General features: G+C 40.5%; 1 protein-coding gene across 4 annotated transcripts in view; it reads left to right on the top strand.

The window, feature by feature from the left end:
* Positions 1 to 21,906, top strand: part of ttc3 (tetratricopeptide repeat domain 3) — a 177,868-nt gene that overhangs the window by 14,107 nt on the left and 141,855 nt on the right. For all 4 annotated transcript variants that reach the window (XR_012098877.1, XM_073044993.1, XM_073044992.1 and 1 more), the window contains exons 3-10: positions 14 to 65; positions 8,695 to 8,863; positions 9,840 to 9,927; positions 11,466 to 11,519; positions 12,558 to 12,687; positions 13,514 to 13,584; positions 13,744 to 13,838; positions 20,217 to 20,279. Coding sequence is in view for 3 of the 4 variants with exons in the window: in XM_073044993.1 (XP_072901094.1) it covers positions 14 to 65; positions 8,695 to 8,863; positions 9,840 to 9,927; positions 11,466 to 11,519; positions 12,558 to 12,687; positions 13,514 to 13,584; positions 13,744 to 13,838; positions 20,217 to 20,279 (722 nt within the window). In the remaining variant the exon portion in view is untranslated. The remainder of the gene's footprint in view (positions 1 to 13; positions 66 to 8,694; positions 8,864 to 9,839; positions 9,928 to 11,465; positions 11,520 to 12,557; positions 12,688 to 13,513; positions 13,585 to 13,743; positions 13,839 to 20,216; positions 20,280 to 21,906) is intronic.

Genomic DNA, 21,906 nt, shown 5'->3' with positions numbered 1-21,906 from the left:
TGTTTTATTTCAGAGTAAGAAAATATCTGAAAAACATAGTCGTAAAATGAAGCCCAAAAATAATAGTAAGTGCATCAAGGGGATGTTCTGTTGGGTGGTGTGCTAATATTTTTTCCATGACATTGTTTCCCCATTCTTAGTATAATTGAATGTAGATTTGCAGACATGGACACTGACGAGTGAATTTCACCATATGTTTATGGAGTTCTTGTAGCAGATACTAGCCCTCCATCAAAGTAAGACCATAAGACATAGGAACAGAATTAGGCCCTTCAGCCCTTTGAGTCTGCTCCATTATTCCATCAAAGCTGATTTGTTTTCCTTCTCAATACCATTCTTTTGTCTTCTCCTCATAACATTTGACATAACATTTCAAAAACCTATCAACCTCTGCGTTAAATATACTCAATGACTTTGGCTTTATAGCCATCTGTAGCAATGAATTCCAGGTTCGCTATGCTCTGGCTAGAGAATTTCCTCCTCATCTCTGTTCCAAATGGATGTTCTGCTACTCTGAGGCTGTGTCCTCTGGTCCTAGACTGACCCATTATAGCAGGGGTTCCCAACCTGTGGTGCACAGATCCTTTGTTAATGGTAGGGCTCCATGACTTTCAAAAGGTTAGGAATCCCTGCACTATAGGAAACATCCTGTGCACGTTCACTCTATCGATAGTTTTCAGTCAGATCCCCCCCCCCACCATTCTTCTAAACTCCAGCGAGTACAGATCCAGAGCCATCAACCGCTTCTCACACATTAACCCTTTTATTACTAGAATAATTATCATGAACCTCCTCTTAACCTCTCTAATGCAGAAGATATTGGCTTAGCTAAGGGGCCCAAAACTGCTTACAATACTCCAAGTGTGGTCTAATCAAAGCCTTATAAAGCCTCAGCTTTACATCCTTGCTCTTATATACTTGTACCCTCAAAATGCATGCTAACATTCCATTTGCCTTCCTTACCATCGACACAACCTGCGTGTTAATCTTCAGGGAATCCAGCACAAGACCCTTTGCACCTCTGATTTTTAATTTTTTTTTCCGTCGTTTAGAAAATTGTCTATGCCTGTATTCCTTCTACACAAGTGCATCACCATACACTATACTCCATCTGCCACCTCTTTGTCCATTCTCCCAAGTCCAAGTCCAAGTCCTTTTGCAGACTCCCCTGTTACATCAACATTACCGGCCCCTCCACCCATTTTCATATCATCCATTAACTTAGCAACAAAGCCATCAATTTCAACATCCAAATAATTGACATATAACTTGAAAAGAAGTGGTTTTAATGTTGACCCTTGCAGAACACCACTAGGAACCAGCAGCCAACCAGGAAATGCCCATTTTATTGCCACTCTTTGCCTACTGTCAGACAATCTTCTATCCATGCTAGTATCTTTCCTGTAATACCATGGGCTCTTAAGGGTTGCCATGATAGTGGAGTGGTTAGCGCGATGCTATTACAGCTTGGGACTTCAGAGTTCAGTTCTGATGTCCACTGTAAGGAGTCTCTGTTCATCCTCCCCATGGAATGCATGGATTTTCCATGGATGCTCCACTTTCCATACCAAGTAGGTTAATAGTCATTGTACGTTGTCCCTTGGTTAGGTTAAGGTTAAAAATTGGGGTTATCGGGAGTTGCTGCGGTAACATAGCTTCGAGGGCCAGAAGGCCCTATTCCATGCTGTTTCCCTAAATAAAAATAAAAACATAAACAGCTTCATGTGTGGCACCTTATCAAAGGCCTTCTATATTTGTTTCATTCACAAACTTGGCCACAAAGCCATCATTTCTGTCATATAAATCATTGACATGTAAAGTGATCTCTATACCAACCCATGTGGCACACGGCCAATCACCAGAAGCCAACCAGAAAAAGATGCCCATGATTCCCACATTTTGCCTCCTGCCAGTCAGGCAATCTTGTATCTATGCTGGTATCTTAACTCTAAAACCATGGGCTCTTACCTTGTTAAGCAGCCTCATGTGCAGCACCTTGACAAAAGCCTTTGAAAATCCAAGTAAACAACATCCACTCTTCTTCGTCTCTCCTGACTCTCCTTTGTTTATCCTGCCTGCTGTTTCCTCAAAGAATTCCGAAAAGATTTCTCAGCAAGATTTCCCCTCAAGGAAACCATGCTGACTTTGGACTATTTTATCACGTACCTCTAAATACCCTGAAACTTTATTCTTAATAATGGACTCCAAAATCTTCCCAGCCACTGAGGACAGGCTAACTGCCCTATAATGTCCTTTCTCTACCTCCCTCCCTTCTTAAAGAGTGAAGTGACATTAGCAATTTTCAAGTACTCCGGTACCATTCCAGAATCTCGTGATTCTTGAAAGGTCATTACTAATGCTTCTACAATCTCTTCAGCCACCTCTTTCAGAACCCTGGTCTAGGTGGTATACGGTATCTAATTTCAGATCAGACACCTTCTTAGTAGTAGCAACTACACTCACTTCTTCCCCTGACACTCATGAATTTTTGGCATACAACCAGTGTCTTCACAGTGAAGATTCACATAAAATACTTATTAAGTACGTACACCATTTCTTTGTTCCCAATAACGACTCTTCAGCATTGCTTTCCAGTGGTCCAATATCCACTCTTCCCTTTTACTCTTTATACATCTGAAAAAAAACTTACCTTGTCCTTTTGTGTATTATTGGTTAGCTTCATATTTCATCTTTTCTCCCCTTATGGCTTTTTAGTTGCCTTCTGTTGGTTTTTAAAAACTTCCAATCTTCTAATTTCCCACTAATATTTGTCATATTTTATGTCCTTATTTTCCTTTTATGGAGTCTTTGACTTCTCTTTTCAGCCACAATTGCTTCAACCTCCCCTTAGAATGCTTCTTTATCTTTGGGATATCCCAAAGATATTTTCAGATATTAAGCTCCCAAATATAGTCTTCTTTCACACAACTCGTGATGCCCACAACATTATACCTGCCAATCTCTAACTATGTTACCTTATTCCGTATATTACATGCATTCAAATATAACACCTTCAGCAACACACACAAAATGCTGGAAGAACTCAGCAAGCCAGGCAACATTTATGAAAAAGTACAGTTGATGTTTCAGGCCAAAACCCTTCAGCAGGTACTAATAACACCTTCAGTCCTGTATTCATCACCCTTTTTGATTTTGCTCCCAAGTTATACTTCAACTCATCCCATGGACTGCAATTTTGCCCTATCATCTGCCTGTCTTTCCTCAGTCTTACTACATACTGCATCTACTTGTATGCCAACTGCCCCATCCTCAGCCCTATCAGTCTGATTGCATTACCCTTGCCGAATTGGTTTAAACCTTCCCCAAGACCTCGATGATACTGGTCCCCCTCAGGTTCATGTGTAACCGGTTCATTTTCTACAGGTCTTGGCTTCCTCTGAAGAGATCCCAATGATCCAGAAATCTGATACTCTGCCCCCTGCACCGGTTCCTTAGCCACTCATTCATCTGTACGATTATCCTATTCCTGCTCTGACTAGCATGTAGTACTGAGAGTAATGCAGGGATTACTACCTTAGAGGTTCTGCTGTTCAGCCTCTTCACTAATTCCCTATACTCACTGAGCAGGACCCCTTCCCCTTTCTACCCTTGTCATTGGTGCCAATGTGCACCATGACCTCCTGCTGCTCACCCACCCTCTTGAGAATATTCTGCAGCTGCTCTGTGACATCCGTGACCCTAGCATCTGGGAGGCAGCGTACCATCCTGGTGCCTCATTTGTGGGTAGAATTTCCTGTTTGCCCCCCTCAATATCAAGCCTCTTAGCACTATCGCTCTACCTTACTTTACCCTTTCCTACCTAGGCTCAGAGCCAGCCACAGTGCCACTAGCCTGACTGCTGTTGCTGTGCTCTGACACTGATAAGTTATCCCCCCCCCCCCCCCCCCCCACCTCCCGCAGTAGCCAAAGGATATACTTGTTGCAGAGAGGAATGGCCACAAGGGAACCCTGCACGGACCGTTTACTCCCCTTACTTCTCCTAGTGGTCACCCATGTGCTATCTGAAGCCTGAACTCTGGGTGTAAATGTATTCTCTTTGAGATTTTCAGCCTCCTGGATGGTCCTGAGTACATCCAGCTCCAGCTCCAGTTCCTTGACCTTATCTGTCAGTAGCTGAAGTTGGATGCACTTCCTGCAGAAGTCATTAGGTATTGTGCAAACCCACATCACCATCTTCCCATAAGAAATTATCTGTGTATGTAGTGAATAATTGTTCAGTTTGATTTTGATTAGGCAGATTGTATTTCTTTCATTTCTTTGACTTTCAAAAAATAGTCTACTTGATTACTTATCACTTTTGAAACCATATTTATAATTTATATAAGTTTGAAACATTACTTTAGACTAGAAAAGCTCATCTGAAGAATTAGTTGAGAATCTGAATGCTTGTGGGAAGCCCAGCTAGATTATTTCCATATTTGCTTAGGACACAGAATAAGATATTTAGTCATCTACTACCCATAGTGCTTTCCCCTTACATTCCTTCTTCACCTTTCCTGCCTATCCCCTCCCTGCTTCCCCTCCCCTACCCCTTGATCTTTCCTCTACCTACCAGCCTTCCTCCCACCCTCCCCCCACCTTTATGAGGCCTCTGCCCCCTCCTTCTTCAGTCCTGACGAAGGGTCTCGGCCTGAAACATTGACTGTTCGTTTCCACGGATGCTGCCCGACCTGCTGAGATCCTCCAGCTTGTTTGTATGTGTTGATTTGACCACAGCATCTGCAGTGTGTTTTGTGTTTAAGACATTTAGTCTGTTGAGTACATGCTGGGTCACAAGGCAATTTCATTCCTTCATTAATTTTCCGAGTTGCCATTCCCACTAAATTTGCTGCACTAAGGGCTATTTAGAGTGGCCAATTAACCTGCCATGACTTTGGGATATGGGAGAAAATTTGATCATGCAGAAAAATCCTAACCTCACGTAGGGATAGCATGTAAATTCCACACAGACATTACTGCAGGCCAGGGTTGAACTCGGGGTGCTGGATCTCATCAGCTGCAACTCAGTTTCTAATTTCTGCATTGGTCAAGTGGAAAAAAGTGTTGTCCTTTCACCCTGGACTCTGCTGTAAAGTGTATATATTTTGAAGTTCAAAGTAATTATGATGGCTGGTTCTTCACTTGCGAAGATCAGGAAGGAAAAAGAGTCTTAGGAGTGATGGCATGATTGTTGGTGACCGTAGAGGCCGATTCGGGATCTGCAGACTCTGGAGCAGTAGGGATACGGGAACTGCTAGGATGTGGGCGCTTAGGTATTAGGATCCTTCCTGTGTCTCCTCTTCTTTTCAGCAGTCACTCTTCTGGATTCCTCAAAATTCTTGGCTGCGCCGTGGACCAGTGGTTTGTCACAGGCTAGCTGCTGCCACTCATTGACCTCGATATTTGCCTGAGAGAGCTGCTGTTTAAGTTGGTCTTTGTACCTCTTGCGCGGGACACTACCATCTCTCTTGCCCTGAGAGAGTTCTCCATAGAGTATTGCTTTCAGTAACCTGGAGTTGTCCGTGTGAGACACATGGCCTGACCAGTGGAGCTTCTTGAGCAGCAAAGTGGCTTCAATGCTTGGAAGTTGAGCCTTCGTTGTTGGAGATACGATCCTACCAGCTGATGGAGCGGAAGCAGCGCTGATGAAAGTGCTCGAGCAACTGGATTTGCTTGCGATACAAGACCCAGGCTTTGGAGCCATATAGCAGTCTTGCGATGACGGCAGTCCTGTACACCCGGATTTTTGTGGACAGGCGCAGCTGATGGCTCTTCCACACACATTTTTGGAGGCGCCTGAAGGCACTGCTGGCTCTGGCAAGTTGATTGTCAACGTCCTTTACTACTATAACGTTGTTGGAGATGATACTGCCCAGACAGGTGAACTGCACAATCATGGTGAAAGTGGTTGTCAATGGTGATCTGAGGTGGGTTGTAAACACCACGAGGGGGGCTTCTGATGGAGGACCATGTTTTCTTCAGACTGACCGTTAACCGGAAAACCCCTGCGGCCTTGGCAAACTGAGTGACTGTAGCCTGTAGCACGTCCTTTGTGTGTGTGAGAAGAACACGGTCGTCTGTATATAGTAGCTGGAGAATGGGTTCTTGTCTGGTTTTTGTTTGGGCAAGAATGCGGCGGAGGTTGAAGTTATTTCCGTCAGTGCAGAACTGAATGTAGATGCTGTCCGAGGTGGTCGTTTTCACTTCCTGTAACATCATGTTGAAAAAAGATGGAAAAGAGTGTTAGTGTCAAAACACAGCCTTGTTACATGCCGATACTGATGGGGAGTGGGTCAGACAGGTCATCGTTGTGTTTAACCTCACCACTTTGACCTTTGTGGACCTTCTGCAGGATAGTGAGGAATTTCGGGGGACAGCCAAGCTTCAACAGGATCTCCCAGAGGCCTTTGCGGCTGTATCAAAGGCCTTAGTCAGGTCAGTGAACGCCACACACAGTCCCATGTTCTGTTCACGACACTTCTCCTATCTTTGGCGCAGGATGAAGATCATGTCGGATGTACCTCTGTTCGCTCTGAATCTGCAATGATTCTCTGTGAAGTTGCATTCGGCAATAGTAGGGATGATTCTGTCCAAGAGAATTATGGCGAGGATCTTCCCGGCAGAGGACAGTAGGGTAATGCCTCTGTAGTTTGAACACTCCAATTTCTCACATTTTTTCTTGTACAGGGAGACAAGTACAGTGTTGCATAGGTCATTTGGGACTGAACTTTCTCCCAACCGTGTGTGAGCAGGGAGCTGAGCTCCTTCCTATTGGAAATATAAGGCAGATAAGGTCATTGTTCTAGGCAACTTCAATGCCAGAGTGGGTAGAGATGTCAGGGTATGACTGGGAGTCTTAGATGATCATGGCGTTGGAAACTGCAGCCGCAATGGGAGGATGTTCCTGGAGCTCTGCACAGAATTAGGCCTGGTTATAACAAATATGCGATTTCAACAGAAAGCCAGGTTCAAGACGACCTGGAGACACCCCCTGATCCAAACAGTGGCACCTCCTGGACTGTATCCTCTTGTGACAAAAGCATGTGTCGTATGTTCTATACACCTGGGTCATGCCGAGCGCAAGCTGTTATACGGAGCACAGATGGGTCAGGGCAAAAGTCAGACTGGCTATCAAGCCAACAATAAGGAGAAGGCAACCACGCTCAAAGAGACTCCAGGTGGATAAGCTCTTAGGCCTCCAAAATGTATTCCCAATCAAACTAAGGGAGAAACTGGACAGCAAAGGCACCCCAAGCGCAGACTCTGACACAGGAAAGAAATGGGAGCACCTGAAGACTGCCATCCAAGATGCGGCTGTCGAGGTAGTTGGGTATTCCTCAAGAAGAAACAAAGACTGGTTTGATGAAAACAATGTTGAAATCTGGAACCTACTCTAGAAGAAACGCTCATCCCATCATGTGGTGCTGTCTAGACCCGATGACCAAGTGGCCAAGGCAGAAAACAGAGCTGCATGCTGCACCTACCAAGCCAAACTGAGACAGATGCAAAAAAATTGGTGGACTGCCCTAGCAGAACAAACGCAGCACTATGCGGACACCAGCAATACTTGAGCCTTCTTAAATCGCTGCACGTAATATATTGTCCGACTCGTCAGATTAAAGTCTCTCTATGCTCACTGAATGGCTCCAGCCTGCTGACAGACAAGGAGGCCATCATGAGATGAAGGACAGATCACTACAAGAGCCTTTTCAGGGATAATCATCAAGTACAAGAAGCATCCATTGAAATGATTCCCCAACATGTCAGGCTTAAGTTTGATGGCCCACCAACTCTTTAGACGAGGTCAAAGCCACTATTTCCAAGCTGAAATGCCATAAAGCCCGAGACGTTAATGGGATTCCAACAGAAGCATACAAAATGGACAAGAGACATACTCCTAATCGAACTCAAAAACTTGTTGGCATCATATACAATAATAATATTCATCTTCCTGCGGGCATACTTAATAAATTCATAATAGAATCAATGAAAGACTGCACTAACCCAGTGTGCAAAAGACAACAAACTGCAAATACAAAAGAAAGTAAGTAATAATAATTAATAAATATTGAAAACATGAGTTGAAGAGTCCTTGAAACTGAGTCTGTAGGTTGTGGAAACATTTTAATGATGGGGCAAGTGAAGTTGAGTGAAGTTATCCCCACTGGTTCAGGAGCCTGATGATTGAGGGGTAATAACTGTTCCTGAACCTGGTGGTGTGATTCCTGAGGCTCCTGTACCCTCTTCTTGATAGCAGCTGTGAGAAGAAAGGATGTCCTGAGTGGTGGGGGTCTGTGATGATGGATGCTGCTTTGGAATTTAGATTATGTCTGAAGACAGGATTGGTATAATTTTTCTTCTTTATTGAACAATGTGCCTCACTTTGTTCTCTAGTCTAAATCCTAATTTTAGCATTAGGGATATTGTTTTGTTAACCAGATGTGGGGCAAAGATGAATGTATGAAGTTCCCTTGGACCCATCACTCCACTGATTGGCTGAAGGAGTTATATAATTAACACCTTTTGTTATGTGTTTTCAGTTCAGTCATGTACATAAATAGGTTATTCATAAAGTCTATGGGGGTCTTTCATTGCTCAAGGAATGTAACCCAGATGCAGTAGCACATTCAGATATAACATGGTAAACATAAAATGCATTTTTATATGCTTTGTTTTTTCTTCCCCTTCTTTCAGTGGAAACAGCTGAGATCTGGTGTTCTGACATTCAGACAATTCATGTACTTTTTTACCAGCGTTGGCATATGATAAAACTGCACATCTTATGGCCCTATTTATTCGTTCAGAAGAAAAAACATGATCGCTATCTAGAGTGGGCTATCGCAGCCAAATTCCTAGATCCAGAGTAAGTCTTTGTGTTTTTCTGGCCCAGTTTATTTAATCATTCAGGCCTTCATGTGCTCTTGATAATGTGATGCATATCAATACAGTACTGTGCAAAAGTCTTAAGTGTATATATGTAAAATTTATTTTGTGTGTGGGTGTATATACATTAGAGAGAGAGAGAGATAGATATAGATAGCTCGGGTGCCTAAGACTTTTATACAGTACTGTATTTGTCAATGTGGAGTGGAGAGCAAGTTTGTAAATCTGGTGGGAGCAAAGGATGTTGGGAGTGGCGAAGGTAGAGCTCTCTGGGAGCACGTGGGACAAGTGGCAGAGGGTGGTGTGGGTGCAGACACACCCAACTCTGGGGGACCAGGCGGGGTTATTTGATTCCAAACATTTGATTTATTGAATGTTTCTGTGGTGCTGCCCACTCTCTTCCCCTCTTACTTTCCTTGTTCCCAACTGTGATTCCCCTCTCCCTACCTCCTTCCCATCTCAGTGCACACAGAAACCCATATCAAGATTAGGTTTATCATCACTCACATGCCATGACATTTGTGTTTTTTTTGTGGCAGTAGTACAATGCAATACTTAAGATGACTACAGTACTGTGCAAAAGTCTTAGGCACCCTAACTACATACATGCCTAAGGCTTTTGCACAGTATCAAAAATAGTGCTTGTCATTTGCTGAGTGCAGTTTGTTAATGCTGGCAGAATAGCAAGCAATTGCTCTAATTTAAAATAGAAATAGGAGGAAAAATAAAGTTTTGTAAGCTCCTGCCATGTCTTCCTGATAATTTAATATTCTGTTCAATTACTTGTAGCCTTGCTGTCATGATTATAATGCAGGTAACTATGCCTGAATATGGGTCTTGGCAAGGTCCCGCAAACATTATTCAGTATTTTATGGTATTGATATCAGTATAGTAAACTATATTAGTAAACTAAAGCTTATATATTAGGAGATCTTCTTCCTTAAATTTACTTTCAGGAATTACGATATTTTTGAATTGAATTTGATAAAGCTGCGAGATATTGAACTCTTAGAAGAAGTGCTCCATGCAATAAGGAAACACAGTGTAAGTGCATTTCTTTAAACTGAGCATTTTGATAGTTGGCAAAGTATTTTGCTCATATATTTAAACTTAATGAATAAATGTAAACAGATTCATCCTGGTGCTTTTGTGCAGCAGTAGGCATTTCTTGTGAATTATATACTTCTCCCAAGAAGGAATGGAAAATGGAGGTGTTGGTAATAAGTGGTTGGATAGCAGCAAAAGTGTCCAAAACTATAATTATTCTTGTGGGAATTTTCATGAATTAATTTCAGTGGAAAGAAACAGTTACATATTGTGTGTATCCATCAAAAAGTCACGGATCCTTCCATTGGTAGGTCAAATGGCACAGTGAATGGCAATAATAAGATCAGCAATCAGAATCCCAGGGCCATGATATGGATGCTTATGCTGTGGCCCTGCAAGTCATAGTAATATGATTATCTTTCTTTGTAGTCTTTGCTATTGGGGGAGGTGGAGTAAAGCCAGTATAAAAAGTTAGCTGGGCTTGCCCTAATAATATCATGGGGAGGAAACCAGTATATGGTATTGTCCTGTGACTGTGTGGTTGATTGTCTATAACTGTTCTCTGAAATATTATGAGCAAAGCATTTAGTTATATCTCAGACCATAATTGTTGGTCTTGCCTGTGATATATATACCCTGAGATTGAATGAATTGATAACAGGCACAGTTCACTTAAAAAATTACAGTGCAGAATGGGAAAATTTCCTAGTGACCCACTTGAATATTATCCATTGATACACCTTGGTGAGTTGTTCATGAGTGTTAGTTGAGAAAATGTAGTCTGTGTTACACTGCAGTTGATGTCCATGTAGGAAGAATGAAAGTTTGTTACTTGATATTCTGAAAGTCTAGTTTCTTCTCGTAGAAGCACGTTTCTCCATTAGCAAAACGGATAAATCATGGTACTGATTAATTGTGAAATAAATTTTCCAGAGCAGCAGGACATTTTCTTGTGCTGCTGTTCCATGGGAATTTTTTAAGTTCATCTAAAAGACTGCTTTAGTAAAGCATTATGTGTCACAGTAACTTAGCAGTTAGCATGACGGTATTACAGTTTGGGGCATTACAGAGCTCGGAGTTCAATTCTGGTGCTATCTATGAGGAGTTTGTACTATCTCCCCCATGAATCATGTAGGTTTGCTTCAGGTGTTCTGGTTTCCTCCCACAGCCTAAGACGTACTGATTAGTAGGTTAATTGGTCATTGTAAGTTGTCCTGTGACTAGGCCAGTGATAAATAGTGTATGGTGGTTGTTGGGTGGTGTAGCTCATTGGGCTGGAAGGGCCTGTTCTGCACTCTATCTCTAAATAATTAATAAACAAACAAATAAATAAATAGCTCGATCATACTTAAGGTACCGGTATAATATTTCATGACTTGTTGATTAACAGCCCTGGCTTGATAGTATGGCATTTTGCAGAATGCATATGTTTATTTACACTGAAGCACTTTCTGAATTCAACTGTTAATTTTGTTTTTAAAGTTTTTCCAAAAAAATTGGGGAGCTCCAATTACATTTCAACTTTTCTTTTGTAGGACTCTCTAGCATTTCTGACTTGTTTATTGGATTTATGGGATAAAGTAGATGAGGTAAGTAAAAAAGCTATTAAAAGTTAATGCAATATTTTGTTCAACTTGTTCAACTTTTGTTCAACTGTTTAAACAAAACTATCATGGAGCTATGTCCATATGGTCATCCTCCATCCACTTTTCCCTCTCTTACCTCCTTGCCCGGCTATCACTTCCCTCAGGTGCTCCTCCACTCTTTTCTTTCTTCCATGGCCTTCTGTCCTCTCCCATTAGATTTCCTCCTTCTCCAGCCCTGTATCTCTCACTAATTACTTCATCCCTCCCCCTCCCAGTTTAACCTAACACCTTATGTTTCTCCCTCCCCCCACCTTTTACATCCACTACTCATCTTTTTTACTCCAGTCATGCTGAAGGGTCTCAGCCCAAAACATCAACTGTACTCCTTTCCGTAGATGTTGCTTGGCTTGCTGAGTTCCTCCAGCATTTTGTTTATGTTGCTTGGATTTCCAGCATCTGCAGATTTGCTCTTGTTTGAATATATTTTCTACTGTATACAGAAAAATATAAATTTAATGCTGGAAGATTAGCAAAATCATAAATAAAATAAATCATTTTTCTGATGTTTCATAAAGATTATTTGGTGTTTTAATTTTAAAACACATACCTATCTATCTATCTATTTATCTATCTACCTATCCTATTAGGTATTGCTGCCTAACTTGTCGAGCTTCTTGTATTTGAACTCACAGCAAGTTCTACAGCCCCACCTCCCATCCTAAAGATTTAATTATCTATAACTCTGACAACTTATATGCATTCTTGCTATTAGTGGCAGCCCATCCATGCCATCAGCTGCCCTGACCTTGAACTTGGCTGTTAAGTCCTCAAATTTTTGTCTTCTCAGCCTCTCATCTCCTTTAATGCTTTTGTTTACACAACAAGATGATCACTTATCTTAAGTGATCACTGATCACAAAGTGCAGTGGTCTTTCTTGTGTGATATTTTTGGTATTTCATTTGATTTTATGTTAGTTCATTTGGAATGAACACTTCAAAAATGGGAGGAGATTAAAAATTGTGTTCTTTTTCTTTCTACAGAATAATTGTGACCTGGATGATGCTATTGCTATGATAGAAAAAACAAAAGAACTTAACAATTTGCAAGTGGAGGTGAATTCAGGAGCAGAACATTCAAGAAAGGCAGCTATTGCAATTGGGTGTTTTCAATGTAAGTAATCAGAGAAATATAAAATATTTATAGCATATAACTATATAATAGTTCAAGGGAGATCTGAGGAAGAATTTGTTCACTCCAAAGATACTTGAAATGCAGTATCTTGAGCGGCTGAATCATGTAACATTTAAGAAGTATCTAGAAGAATACCTGAATCAACAGGTTTGGTGCTGGAAAGTGGGATTTGTTTAGGTGGTTGACATGAGCATAGTGGGCAGCCAGGCAGTGTGGCTGAATGCTGAATCACACGGAACATGAACACAGATTTAGAGCACGAAGAGAGGGAACAGGAAAATTTTGGAGAGATTGGGTGGGTTTTTTAGGTAAGGATGACCATTTTTAAGGGGTGTTTGGGAACTGTGGTAATGAATGTCAGAGATGTATATTGACAGAGTTGCATTTACTGTTTCAAGGAAGTGTGCGATAGTAACAAAATAGAAATGAAGTGGCCTAAGATGTTTTATCATTTGAAATTTGTGTACTACTCTTACTGCTTATTATTGCATCTTTTTAGTCATTGAGTAAAAATATTCCTCTTATCTCTTACCTTGATCTTTTGCCTGTATCTACTTATTTCATCAAAGATGAAAATCTTTGTTAGGTTGGCCCTCAATTTTCTCTGTTGCAGAGTCAATGATTCTAATTTTTCCAATCTCTTACCTCTTGTTAAACTCTATATCTCTTTTCAGACCTTTACGTCTTTGTTCATGTGGTACCCAGTATTAACCTCAGTAATCCAGCCATGTTTTTTTGTCTCTGCCATCATTGTTCAGGTTTTAAAAGGGCAATGCTTATTTTACCTCTTTGTTTTTCCTTGCAGATGCATATTTTATTAAGCTGTTTATGTGCCCTGAAAATATTCCTAATTTAGTGCCAAACAGAGATGCTATGGTACGTGGAAACAGAAACAGATTTTGTTACAAGATTTTATGCTGCAGGATATTGAACTTTAATTTTTTTTTGCTGAAATTTATTTATTACATTTCCTTCATGTGCCTCTCTACTAAGTTTGCATAATAATCAAAATCTTAATTCTGTTCGTCATTTCAGGAAAGTGAAGCCTATAAAGAAAGGGGCAATGAGGAATTTAAAAGGAAAGACTATGAAGCTGCTTTGAAGTGGTACTCCAGGGCAATTGATTTATGGTAGGTCACTTTAAAAGGAAATGCCCAGTAATTTATCTGCTCATTTGAATTAGAATCAGTACTGCTGTGCCATTTCATAGATCCACAATGATCAACAGGTAATCTCAATTCTGCATTCCCACCTACCTCAGTAATCTTTCTCTCCTTTGCTTATCAAGTCTATCAAATTTTACTTTAAAATATTTAAAGACTCTGCTTCTAACACCCTTTGAGGTCCAAAGACTTATTGTTCTGATATGAAATACTTTGCCTCATTTTTATAAGATTCTCCTTGTGAAGAGCCATAAGAGTCCTGTATGTTTTACTTGTCTCCTTTCCTAGCCTGCCTATGCTCCCATTCAAGATATAAGAAGGAAAGTCTTTAAACTGCTTCCAACATAGAATCATAGAGTAATATAGTATGCAAATAACCTTTCAGGCCCAACTGGTCCATGCTGACTACAACAATTTCACTGCTAGTCCCAGTTTTACATATTCTGCCCATAATTCTTCAATACCCTTCCCTCCATTTATCTGTCTATATGCCTCTTAATTGTTTAATTTGTATCTGCCTCGACCACTTCCTCTGGCAGCTCATTCCAAGTACTCATTACCCTCTGTGCAAAGGAGATTCCTCTGAGGATTCTTTTAAATCTCTCCTTTCTTTAAATTTCTCTGATTTTAGACTGTCTAACCCCGGGGAAAAAAGATCATGGCCGTCCACCTTATCCATACACTTCTTGATTTTATATGCTTCTGTAATGTCAGCTCTCATTCTCCTGCACTCCAGGAAATAAAGATCCAGTATGGCCAACCTCTCTTGTGCTCTCTCCAGCTTGACAATATCTTTCCTATAAAAAGTGGCTAAAACCTTAAAGCCTCATCATTGCATCCTTGATTTTATGTTCTAGTTATCTTGAAATGAATGCTAACATTGCATTTGTCTTCTTTACCAATGACTCAGCCTGCAAGTTAACCTTCAGAAAATCTTTCCTGCACTAGGGCTCCCAAGTCCCTTTGCACCTCTGATTTTCAGAATTCTCTCCTCATTCAGAGAAGTCTATCCCTTTATCCCACTAATAAAGTACAGTACTGTGTAAAAGTTTGAGGCACATATATTTAACTAGGGTGCCTAAGGCTTTTGCATAGTACTGTAATAATTTTATGTATTGTACTTTACTGTTGCCACAAAAATAAAAGCAAATTTCATGACATACGTGAATGATGATAAACCTGATTTTGTTATGGGTCTCTATTGTGGACTAAGAGTGAGAAGGGGGCAGGGTGGGGGGGAGACATGGTTGGGAAAAAAGGAAGGGAGAGAGGAGGAAGCACCAGAGAGATATTCTGTAATTGTAAGTAAACCAGTTGTTTAGAATGAAATGAGCTTGCCTAGTGTCTCTGGGCTGGGTGTGTCTGCACCTGCACTTGTACCACTCCCTGTATGAAATCTCTTCCATCCCTCCCCCCACTGCCCCAGCACTTTTCTGTCATCTATACCAAACCCCACCTGTGGCACTCCACCCTCACTATTCCCAACATCCTTTGCTCTTGCCAGATTTTAGAACTTGCACTCAGCTTCATGTTGACAAATACAACATTGTGCAAAATTCTTAGGCCTTACTGCATTAAAAGAGGTCACGCAATACCTAATGGCAAAAATAGATTATGGAAACTTAAAAAGGATTACTAATTAAACATTAAATATAAATTTATTAATTACTGTACTTACAAAGGATGTTGTTTTTCTAGATGAAGTTGTTTCATGTGTTTTCATCTCTCCCTGTATAATTTTTCTTGCATCAAGTAATTCATTAACGCTTGTTCCATTATGAAGGTATTTTTCTCTAACCCTTTGATTAAATCACTCAATAACTCAATGAATGTGTCAATAGTAAATTATCCATTTCATCACTATCGCTGCCATCTTCATCACTTGTGTTTTATCAGCATTTGGAACACTGTCTATAATTTCCAAGTCTGTAAGGTAATGTGCAACAGCTGTTTCATCATCCACTCACGTAGATTTTCTCCAACTACTTGCTATATTTTTGAAAGCAGGTCCTGTAACCCTTTTTGTATATGCAAGCAAATCATGATCAACTATTTTCTCCTTTGTTAACGAAATCATGTAAGATCATTGTCAAGCTTTTCTTCAGGCGCATTATCAAACATCAAGGCAGGCCATAACTTAGGCCAGCCATTCTTTAGTTTTGAAGGTTCTACCTTCTTCTCAGGCAATGAACCGAAGAACATCCTTCAAGTTAAATTCTTCAATAAATGTCTGTACAGAGTTGCCAGCATTCACCTCATCTAACAGATGTTTCATGGAAAGTGAGCAATACTTGGCCTTTAGAGTATTCCTTGGCCTTGGGGTTGGATAAGCAATGTACAGTTTGGTGGTAAATACACTGTAAAAACATTATTCTTATACAGGAGTTCAGCTTTGGGGCGAGCTGAACAGTTATCCAAAATAAGAATTTTGCAATCTTCGGATAGCACTACAGATGTGCATGTGCTCTGGCTTCTGCTACAAAATATTTTTCAACCCACTCTAATATGCTGGTAATCCAATTATTTTCATTTGCGCAATATGTTACTAGGTAAATTTTAATACCTTTCAAGGCCCTAGGGCATTTATTTTTTCCAATCAGCAGTGGTTTATACCTGTGAGTACCAGCTGTGTTGGAACACCCCAAAATGTTAACTCTGTCCTGAGATTGTTTGAATCGTGTGGGATCTTCTTTGTCTTCTGTTGCTGATGCTCTTTTCCTAGGTGTGCATTGCCAGTATAACAGTTTCATTTGCATTATACAGCTGCTCAGGATTGAGCTTTTCGTCAGCTATGAGCTTCACAAATTCATCTACATACTCAATAGCTCCTTCATGGTTTGCAGACTGTTTTTCTCCACACGCTTTATGCATGGAAATTCTGTGGCGCTTCTGAAACCTTTGAAGCCATCCTTCACTAAGTCACATGCATGTTCTAATTTAAGTTCTTTATGGAACAGCTTAGCTTGGTTCATTATCATACTGCCTGACAAGTCGACTCCATCACTCCGACGCTGGCGAAACCATTCAAGCATCACTCGATCATGCTCAGTGCTCTTACCAACTTTAATAGATTTTCTAATGCTCATTTGCTTTAGTGAATCACTATTTGCATAGAATTGCAAATTGTTTTTTCTTTGGTACTTTATATCATATAGAGCTGACAAACCAATGCCCTATAAGTCTCATAGCTTAAGCACAGAAGCACCCTGGTCCATTTTCTTCAGCATTTTAACCTTCTCTTGGATCAATATGGACCAATGGATAGGATAGGTATATGGACAGGAAAGGAATGAAGGGTTATGGGCTGAGTGCAGGTCAGTGAGAGTAAGCATTTGGCACAGACTAGAAGGGCCGAGATGGCCTGCTTCAGTGCTGTAGTTGTTATATATTTACATTTAACACCATCACTGGTACTTGCACTTACCTTAGAAGCCATAGCTGGGGTTAAATTTACATAAAATAAGCACAAAATATTGGGATATGTATCATGCCTGTACAATATTGCATAAATGTTAAAAATATGCACCAGACCATTGCCTGTAAATGATGATACACTTCCCTGCATTGTATTTCATCTGCTACTACTTTGCCCGTCTTACCAATCTGTTTCAACTCCCACTGCAGACTCCCTGCTTTCTCAACACTACTTGTTCATCCACCTATCTTTGTACCATCTGCAAACTTAGGCACAAAGTCATCAATTCCATCATCCAGATCATTAAAGTATAATGCAGAAAGTAGCAGACCCAGCACCACTAGTCACTTAGCCAACTAGAGAAGACCCCTTTTATTCTCACTCTTTGCCTTTTTGCCACTCAGCCAATCTATTATCCATGTTAGTACCTTTCCTATTATACTATGGGCTTCTATCTTGTTTAGTAGCCTCAAGCACCACCTTGTCACAAGTCTTCTGAAAGTCCAAATAAACAACATCCATTGAATCTCCTTTGTCTATCCTACTTGTTACTTCCTGAAAAAATTCTAACAGATCTGTCAGGCAAAAGGTCTCTTCTTAAGGGAACCATGTTGAGTTCAGCCTGTTTGATCATATTCTTCCAAGTACCCTGAAATTTCATCTTGAATGCCAAGCAGCTGAAACTTCTTGACTATTCTTCAATGCAGGACCTAGTAATAGGTTAGGGGAAGAGAAAGGAGGTTATGTGGATGAGAATGAGATTCCCAGCTGGTTTGTTGCCTCCTGGGTGCCAGGGTCAGGGACATCTCAGATCAAGTCCAGAATTGATACCCATGCCACGTGCTTGTAGGGCCAGAACTAGGAAGATCATACTGTTTACCATATGGATAAGGAGTCGAAGCAGGAAGGAAGGCTTCAGATTTTTTTTTTTTTTTTTGATCGTTGGGTCTCTTCCAGGGAAAGTGGGACCTGTACAGAAGGAATGATTTGGGTCTAGTGAGGGTTTATGTGTAGAACTGAGGAATAAGAAAGGTATGACCTCATATGGGATTATATTGCAAACCACTCAACAGTCCATGCCTCTAAAAAGACCACAACTTCATTGTAAGGTTTGGAGGCTTGCCTGCTTCAGAAGTCCGGTGAGCTATGTTGGCTATGACAGAGCCTTGTACCTTGACTCTCGGTAAGGTCACCCATCCCAAACAAGTCACAAAGATAGAGGCCAGGCTAAGAATGGTGCACCAGTCCTTCAGGTTCGGGGTTCAGCTCAGGGCTCACAACCCTGACTGGTCAAAAACAATTGTTACAGAAGCAGCACTGAAGAATCCCATACCTGTGTGTGACAGTATTCCTGAGTCTCCACCCAGGATTTGAATGAGCCCTAACCACCACTAAGATCAAGATGAGACAAGAGACCAACTCCATCATCAAAAGAGCACTTAATTGGATCCCTGAAGGGCGGAGGAAAAGCAGGAGACCAAAGACAACTAGGCAACATACCATAGAGGCAGAAATGAGGACCCTGAACCACCCCTAGGGCACAATAGAGAAGATGGCCGAGGACAGACTGAGATGGTGGACCTTCATTGCTGCCCTAAATGCCAGTGGCATAACAGGTGGTAACTACTAGAACAGTCCATGGAATTTAGAGGAGCAAATTTGTAGAGAGATTGCAAACTGTTTCAAGAGCCAAAAGGTTGTGATAATAGGTGATTTTAACTTTCTGCATATTGACAGGGACTCCCATACAGTAAAAGACTGGATGGAAAAGAGTTTGTCAGATGTGTTCAAGAAAGTTTCCTTAAACTTTAACAGTACGTAAAGTCCAAACTAGAGAGAGTGTGATACTACATTTCCTTTTTGGGAATGTGACAGGGCAGGTGACAGAAGTTTGTGAAGGGTAACACTTTGCATCGAGTGATGATGATGCTGTTAGTTTCAAGCTAATTATGGGATAGGAAAGCTCTCTATACACACAACCCACAGCAGCTAACCTGCTGCTCCTAATGTTCTGTGTTCTCCCGTGACTCTTCAGTCAGGGGCACCGGCCTAGAGTCAGCATGTCTCCATAGCCACGAAAATCCAGCACCCTGAAGGCGTGTTAGTCTTCCAGGCCATGTCCTTGGGATATCGAAAAGCAGCTAGTCATGAGGCCCTGAGAGCTAGTCCCATTCCCGCAAAGTACCAAAGTCAGAGTGTAACTCCAGGTCAGAGTCTTTTAAAGAAAAGGAAAAGTAAGATATCAAAGATAGAAATAGAGCTGTTTCTGAAGGTGCAAGCAAAGGAGTTGCTGTTTAGCGCCATCTTAACTGTAAAAAATTTTGTGTAATAACTTTCACTGCGGTTCCTTATCAAAAACCCTACATGAATTTCCCTTTATCTGCAGCACGTTTTTCACATTTATTTTTCAAAACAATTGTTCATATAATTTGAATTTGCTTTTCACGAAAACATTTTTAACTTTGCTAGATAGCCTCAAATGTCTTCAGTTCTAAATAAATTCCCTAGAATCTGATATTTTTCTGCGACAATTTTAAGGTAATTCCAGCTTTCTATCTTTAAAAGAAGGGCTTACATTAATTATTTGCTAGTCTATAATGGTGAACTTTGAAAATTAAAACTGATGCATCAACAATGTCACTACCAAGTTTTAAGCCACCTTGGTTAAGTCCATCAGGGCCATTTCTGGGATTTATTTGTGTGTTGTGTTATGAAAACTGATGCTATTTAGGAAACATTTCTCTGTTATTCCACATGATTGACAATCTCAACATTGTAAATTTACCTTGCTTATACTTTAAAACTAATACAATATTAGTACAAAAAGCAGTCTTAGCATAGTTAAGTCTTGCTGAAGGTCTTATTTCTATCATGTCCAACTGACTCTAAGTTATGGGTTAATAATTACATTCATTTTCAATATCTTTCAGTCCTGACAATGAAATTCTGTATGGAAACAGAGCTCTGTGCTTTTTCCGTATTGAAAAATACAAGTAAGTATAAGAAAAATGTGTCTTTTGTTTATTGTATGTAGAAATATAGTGTTATTTTATATTGGGTTCAAGAAACAGAAGTTCCATTTTTGCTTTTGAATCTTACTGAATGTATCCAGGATTTAAAAATGCCACTAGAAATTCAGAGTAAAATATCTTGAGAATTTTTCAAGTTCAGAAATTGCTTTTCTCTCTTTTAAGTAAGTTGTTTAGGAGGCAATGAGAAATTCTCCATTTCGTGTTTTTTAATCCTTTTACTTGCAAGTTTACTGCAGAAGTTTGCTGGTAACAAAGGTGTGTAGGAAAGTGAACAGCAGAGAAAAAGGTGTGCAAAGTGATAAAGGTAGATTCAATGAACGCTCAAGAAAATGAGAACTAGACTTCACTGTGGGAAGAATGTGAAGTTAAGCAATTTGCAAGGAAGAATAGGAAAAGCCATGGAAAACTACGTAAAATGATGATTAGAGTTATCTTGCATGTTGATTGATGAGATACAGAAGGGGGACGTCACATGATGACGTAGGATCGAGATGTGGAAATCCAGCTCTCCCGTAAAAACCAATGAAACAAAGTTTAAGTGAAGAAGAGTTAATAAATACCTTCTAGAAACTACTTATAAACAATTCAGGACTATCTTTAGATATGCCTCCTAAACAGAAACAGAAGAGAATTACTACTTTGAAGACAGCGCGAGTTGGCGGGGAAAGAGGCCCGGCCGTTTTGGCGGAGCCTCGTACTCAAGTTGGATCTCTTCCCAGCGAAGTACATGTCGCTTCCGATGGTGCAGGGCAGGAGGCTGCGACAATATCAATGGTCTCTAAGAAGAAACAGCGGTCGCTGCGCATGCGTGAAGGAACAAGTATGCACAAACAGGTGCAAACAAAACTACAAGTTCCAACTGCGACTGGAAGTGAAATTGAAAGTGAATCGGAAGTAGAATCAGACTCTCTGGAAAACACAGATGAAGAAGAAGAAGAACAGGAGGAAATTAAAGGTGGAAAACTTTCTGGAGACATAAGAAAAGCCCTGATACGAATAATGCATGAATTAAAAGTAATAAAAACAGATATTAGAAATGTGAAGATTATGCTTGATAAGGTGGTGGAAAAACGAAAGAAAACGGATAAGAAAGTTTAAAAAGTTGGAAGAAAAAATGGGAGACACCACTGAAAGAGTGGACAAGATGGAGAATAATATCCTTGCCTGGACATCAGAAAGAAAACAGTTGTTGGAAAAAGTAGATGTGCTCGAAAATTTCAGCAGACGAAACAATATTAAGATTGTTGGTCTTAAAGAAGGTATAGAGGGAGAAGATTCAATAAAATTCTTTCAAAAATGGATCCCGGAAATCTTGGAAATGGAAGAGGGAAGTCAGTTAATTGAAATCGAAAGGGCTCATAGAGCTTTAAGACCAAAGCCCCAACAAGATCAAAATCCATGATCAATCTTGATAAAATGTTTAAGATATCAAGATAAAGAAAAGATCTTGAAGGCAGCTGCTCAAGGTGCCAGGAAGAGAAATGGGCCATTGATGATAGAAGGGAAAAGAGTTCTTTTTTATCCTGATATAAGTTACGACCTTTTGAAGAGGCGGAAGGAATTTAATTCAGTGAAAAAAATCTTATGG

This window comes from Hemitrygon akajei, chromosome 5, assembly GCF_048418815.1.
Source record: "Hemitrygon akajei chromosome 5, sHemAka1.3, whole genome shotgun sequence".
NCBI classification, from domain to species: domain Eukaryota; kingdom Metazoa; phylum Chordata; class Chondrichthyes; order Myliobatiformes; family Dasyatidae; genus Hemitrygon; species Hemitrygon akajei.
The sequence above is the reverse complement of the archived record's forward strand: the minus strand, read 5'-3'. Positions and strand labels throughout refer to the sequence as shown.